This window comes from Trypanosoma cruzi, assembly GCF_000209065.1.
Source record: "Trypanosoma cruzi strain CL Brener chromosome Unknown tcruzi_1047053504795, whole genome shotgun sequence".
NCBI classification, from domain to species: Eukaryota; Euglenozoa; class Kinetoplastea; order Trypanosomatida; family Trypanosomatidae; genus Trypanosoma; species Trypanosoma cruzi.
Window position 1 is genome coordinate 1 of NW_918838.1, and position 5,956 is coordinate 5,956.

The 5,956-nt window shown below is 61.2% G+C and overlaps 1 protein-coding gene across 1 annotated transcript, besides 2 other annotated features; it reads left to right on the forward strand.

Moving 5' to 3' along the window:
• Positions 1 to 5,956: a sequence feature (areas not merged during assembly with more than two copies in the genome that could not be assigned to a particular haplotype).
• On the forward strand, positions 733 to 5,956 carry Tc00.1047053504795.9 (dispersed gene family protein 1 (DGF-1), putative; the record flags this gene model as incomplete). Its single annotated transcript, XM_799356.1, has 1 exon — positions 733 to 5,956. A coding segment is annotated over one exon (5,224 nt), but the record flags the coding sequence as incomplete, so codon positions are not given.
• Positions 5,659 to 5,709: a microsatellite.

Here is a 5,956-nt window from a genome sequence, read left to right on the forward strand (position 1 = left end):
GTGAAGAAGGAGGGTACCGACCGCTGCTGACGGTGACGGTCTTTGCTGCAGGCGATTTGAAAAGAGGTGGCGTGACTGGTGTCACAACCGAGATGTATGAGAACCGCACCGCATCTCTTTTTCGTCTCGTCATCCTCTAGGTCCACTGCAGCCAGAAGCCACACGCACCGTGCGGCAGCGGCGTTACCACCATCCGGAATTCTATGAGCCAATCAGACTGCACAATTGATTTGGGCTCTTGTCCCCCGCGTCTGAGTACTGCCGCTGTGCTTTTTCTTTTTCTTGCTGTGTATGCCATGCACTTATGATTTTGCTGTTTGTTGTGTAATGCAGAACCATCTGTTACACTAGCGGCACCAATGGTCATGTGTCTTTTTGACAGGATCGCGCAACTTGGCACGGCGGCTGTGTGAGGCTGCGCGGGTGGTGGGAGGGCGGTGACATCACCGAGCTGACTGCGTCTGCGCTTCTTTTTGTCACTGGTTGTGCTTTGGTGGAACTGTCTTCGGTTGGATGCTTCTGTGTGTCACTGTGTTTAGCTACTGTTGTTGCTGTTTTTATTCTTATTTTGACTGTGCAGTTAGAGATACTTTGGACTGGCCAGCGCAACTATCGTTTCAGGGTGTTAGGGATTACTCGCAGTATTAGGATTAGCATCAGTGTGATATCGATCTGGCGGAATTGTGTCATTGGATTTTCCATCTGTAGAACGGGATTTGCTAAGTAGGAGTTATGGTCGACGGGGCGAGTGCAATACATCACGACAGCCCTGTTGATACGTGTCTGGGTCGGTGGATGTGGTCTGCGGTGGGTGCGTGTCCGCGCAGCCGTCACCGTGTGCGGCGCAGGGCCATTGCGAATGTGCGTGCGGCGCTGCTTGTGGCGTTGGCGCTGGTTGCTGCTGCTGCGTGGATGCCCGCGGTGCATGCGGTGGTGTTGCGACTGCGGGGCGGCACGGTGGACAGAGCCATCACGGTTGGCCGCGCCGTGGACACGGTGCTGATGGACGGCGTGTCCATCACGAACGGCGTGGCTGTTGTGTTCGACGTGCCTGCGATGCTTCCCGGCGCTCTGCTCATCGAACTGAGGAACTGTGTGTGCGACGGCGGTGCGCAGATCTACGTGCGGGGCTACGGCGGCGAGCCGGCGAGTGACCGGAGCCTGGAGGTGAGTGTGAGCGGGCTATCCGGCGACTACTGCTCGCTTGTGTTTGTGCACAACCTGCCGGCACACACGAACGTGACGGTCCGTGACTCGACGATTGTGACGCCGGGACCGATGCGCTACTCGCAGCTGAGCGGGCTGACGGACGCGGTGGCGTCGCCGCTTGTGCTGCACGCGACGTCGCTGTTGCAGTCGCAGCTGCGTGTGAGCAACACAGTGCTGAGGTCGTTGCAGGCGGGCGGGTCGGCGGTGTACGTTGGCGGCGGTGTGGACCTGCTGTCGAGCGCTGTGGTGCTTGACGGCGTGTCGCTGGAGGCGTCGGACGGTCCGACCGCGTCCGCGATGCATGTGGCGTCCTCGTCGCGTCTCAGTCTGCGGGGCCACTCGGTGTTCTCCGTGACGAACGTGTCGGTTGTGAGCAGCGGCGGCGGCCTTGTGCTTGGAGAGCGTGTTACTGTGTTTGATTCGGTGCTGCGCTTCGTGCGCGTCGAGGGGTCTGTCACGTCCTCGCTGGTGTGCTGCGACGGTGGGACTGTCGGTGGCGGCGGGTGGCTGGACCTGCACGACGTGTGGGCGGTGGGCGAGGCGTCGTCCGTGGCGTCGCTGTCGGGGGTGACGCTGAGCGGCGGCACCGTGTCGATTGCACGCTGCGCTGCCGTTGGCGCGACGCTTGTCTCCGGGCCGACGATCACGAGCGGCGTCGTGTCGGTGCAGTGCAACCGTGCCGGCGGCCGGGTGCTGCGGAGCAGCGGCGACTACCGCATGGCCGGCCTGTCCTCCGTGAGCGTGGTGCCGTGCGACGGCTGTGCGGCCGCGCTGGCGTGCTTTGATGCGCTGACGGCGTCGTTCTCCGACTGTGCTTGCAGCTGCCTTGCCGGCGGCTTGGGCGAGGCGTGCCTGCCGTTCGACGTGCCGGTTGCGAGGTCCGGCGGCGGTGGCGATACCGCGGAGGGCTGCGTGAGTGGCGTGGCGCTGACGGAGTCGGTGACGGTTGGCGGCGGGCGTGCGACGGCGTGCTTCGACTCGGTGGTGTTCAGCGGGCCGATCACTGTGGCGTTGGACCTGCGCTCGATGGACGCGTTCGCTGGCGCGTTGAACGTGACGCTGCGCCACTGCGTGCTTGCGGGCGGCGCGCAGCTGCGGATTGGTGGCCTCAGCGAGATCACGGCGCGCCTGATGCCCCACGCCCTCGTCAACATGACGAACGTGACGTCGGTGGAGGGCACGATTGTGCTGCATGGCGCGATGCCGCTGCACTCGAGCGTGCTGCTGGCGAACTCAACGCTGCGCGCGACGGTTGGCGGGTCGCAGTACGTGCCGACGGCCCGTGGCCATGCGAGATCCCGGTACGGCCCCGCGCTTGTCCTGGACGGCGTCCGGCTACTGTCGACGCGGTTTGTCATGACGCGGTCGACGCTGGTGTGTGGCGGGGAGTCGTGCGCTGCGATCCTCGTTGAGCGCGGCCTCGGCGTGCACCTGTCCAGCGTCTTCTACATGGACAATTGCGCTGTCGTGTCGCAGATGCACGTGATGTACGCTCTTGCGTCGGGCCTGCGTGTCAGCGGCGGCTCCGTGTTCTCCGTACAGAACAGCTCGTGGAGTGCACCGAGCATTGGCTTCTACGAAGGTGCGTGTGTGTTCAAGGACGTTGCGGTGGATGGTGGCAGCGTGCTGCAGATTGTGTCCAGCAATTTCCGTCTTGGCTTTGCCATGCTCATTGCAACCACGCTGACTGTGACTGGCGGCAGCTGGCTGGTGCACCGTGACAACGAGTTTCGCACCGCCTACGTTGTGCACGTGGCCAGCGAGAACGGCGTGGCATTCTGCGATCGGAGTCTGTGGTCGATACTTGACAACAACTTCACGTACGGCTCGTACTCGTCAACCATTGCACACATGACAAGCAACTGGTTACCACCATCCGACTCGCGCCCGACCATCTACGGTGTGTGCAACGAGATAAGAGGCTCTCCTGTGGCGAATTACGGAGAAGAGCTCAACATTGGGGTGCCCGTGACGGTGTTGGACTGTGGTGCGTGCACCGTGGACGCCGTGTGCTTTGCTGCGAGGACGAGCAGCATCAGCGGCTGTGAGTGTGTGTGCGCTGCTGGCGGCTACGGTGACACATGTCTGCCGGCTGTGGTTCCGGACGGTCTTGGGCCGCTCCCGCTCCCCGATGCGAGGGACACGGAGGTCCGCTGCGTGCACGGTGGCAGCATCAGCTCCGTATACTATCCTGATCCCGGTGTGCGTGGTCTGTGCTTCGTCAACGTAACCTTCACTGCCGCGATTGTGCTGGACTTGTCGTATTTCGATGCGCCACAACAGACACTCAACATCACGCTGCTGCAGTGCGTCCTCATGGACCTGTCGGTCAGGGGGAGTGGTGTGCGAGTGCACGTGAACGTGACATCCTCGATGCTGGATTCTGGTGAGTTGGAGTTCAGGGGTGTTTTTGGCGTGAGCTCCCAGATACTGGTGGCGTGCAGTACGCTTGTGACGATGTCGAGCCACGCTATTGCCTTCCGGGAATTTTTCCTTGGCGCGAACTCGACGCTGCTGCTACTCGACAACTACATTGAGGGGAATAGGCACGCAGTCTATTTCTTCAATGCTGTTGTTGTTGATGGTGGCGGGATCATTGTGAAGGGAAATACGCTGAGGGCAACGGATAATAACGGTGCGGAGTCAGCCGTTTGCGTTCATGCTGTTGTTATGAAGAACGGCGGCTACCTTGACGTTGAGAACAACGCGATGAGCGCGGTCATAGGCGTTTGGTTTGTGAAGAGGGCCACCGTGAGCTCCGCGGGGCTGCTGCGAGTGGCGGACTGCACCTTCGTTTACAGGAAGAAATTTTTTGATCCCGCGCTGGTGTATTTTTCTAACTCTCTCATCCTTCAGGGTGGAGCGCAGTGGCGTGTGGAGAGAAACAGCGTGAGTGCAGCCTCCTTATTAATTGTGCCACGTCCCCAGCGTAAAATTCAGCTGTCAGGCAGCGGCACCACCGTGGTGCTTGCACACAACCGTCAGGTGGACTCGAGTAAAGCCTTTGTCAATATTTTCCCATCGAGCATTGTCGTGACGTCATCCGCGCGGTTTGTGGTTGGGTGCAACCTGCAGGGCGGTGAGGAGGTGTTGTACGACGGTGTATTTCCGGAGGGTGTGGTGGTGTTCAGGTGCGGCACATGCAACGACGACGCGGCGTGCTACATGCCCGGGACGGAGTTGGTGGACCGCAGCTCGTGCTCGTGCAGCTGCAAGGACGGATGGCATGGCGCGTCGTGTCTTCCCTTCAAGGTGCCCGACACGGTTTTGCTCCCCTTGCCGGAGAGAGCCGTCGACGGCGACACGAGCTGCGTGGTGAACCAGACACTGACGAAAATTATGCTGAACATGTGGAAGACGCACCACTGCTACGCGGGTGTGACATTCAGCGGCGTGGGTGCTGTGCTAACGTTTTCCTTTGACAGTATGCTGCTGCATCTCCCCATCAACATCACGCTCACTGGATGCACGTTCCGTGGCGGTGCCGTGGTGCAATTTTTTGGTGGTGCTGAGTCGGCCGAGTCAGCCGGTGTCCTGATCCGCGTGAGCCAGACGGTGATGCGTTCCTCCGTTGTTGTTTTTGCAGCTGCCCTCCCGCAGCACTGCGACATTGCCGTCACGGAGGTTGACGCGGTGCAGTCTTCCGCGGTCGACTTACCGGGCACTGTGAGCAAGACGCTGAGCGTATTGCTGCTGAGGAACGTTGTGCTGACTACATCCTCGCTGCTGGTCAGCAACGTCAATGCGCATGCATCGAGGCGTGGCGGGTTTGGTTTGCACTCTACCGGGACGCTGACGCTGGTGGGTGGCAGCTCTCTTTACGCGCGTTACTGCAGCTTTGATGGGTACGAACACCTGTTGTACATGAATATTCTCAGTGTGAGTGACCACTCTGTTTTTGCGCTGCTCAACAATACAATGGCCTCCGGGACAAGCCTTCTGTGTCAACAACAAGAATTGAGCGTGTCGGATCACAGCGTGTTGCGCGTGGTGGGGAACAGCGGTTCCGTCTCATACGCCATCCTTGCAGAAGGCTCGTGGGCCGTCCTGGAGTCAAGCTGGCTGGATTGGCGTGACAACGACGTGGGTGTGGGTGCGATTTTCAAGGTATGGGATTCCGCCTTTGTGAGCACTGACGGCAGCAGTGTGGTGACGCTGACGGGCTGCAAGATGGGCTCGACGGGGCTGTCGGTACCCTTGCTATCGCAGGCTGACGCCGGCTACCGGTTTGTTGCTGGGTGCCTGACGGTCGCGGGACGGTTGGTGACGACGGCGGCTGAACTGGAGCTCCACGGCATCACCGACGTGACGACGGTTGCTGCGTGCGGGGAGTGCACGAAGGACGGCGACTGCTTTGCTCCGCTGACGACGGCTATCAGCGACTGCAAGTGCCAGTGCGCTGCTGGAGGGCACGGCGATGTGTGCGTCCCGGCGCCTGTGCCTGCTGGCCCGCCGCCACCGCTCACGCCGCCACCACCGCCACCACCGCCACCACCGCCGATTGGTGAGTGCATCAGCGACATGGTGTGCCCCGAGGTTGCGCAGGCTGTGGGCGGCGGGCTGTCGTGGCTGTGCTACCGCAACGTGACGTTCAGCGGGGGCGGCATGAGCCTGACGGTGCTGGTCGGGGCGATGACGGGCGACGTGGTGAATGTCACGTTTGATGGATGCACGTGGAGGGACGGCGCCGTGCTGTTGGTGTTGGGCAACACGTACGCCGCTGTGGGGTCACTGAACATCCTCGTCA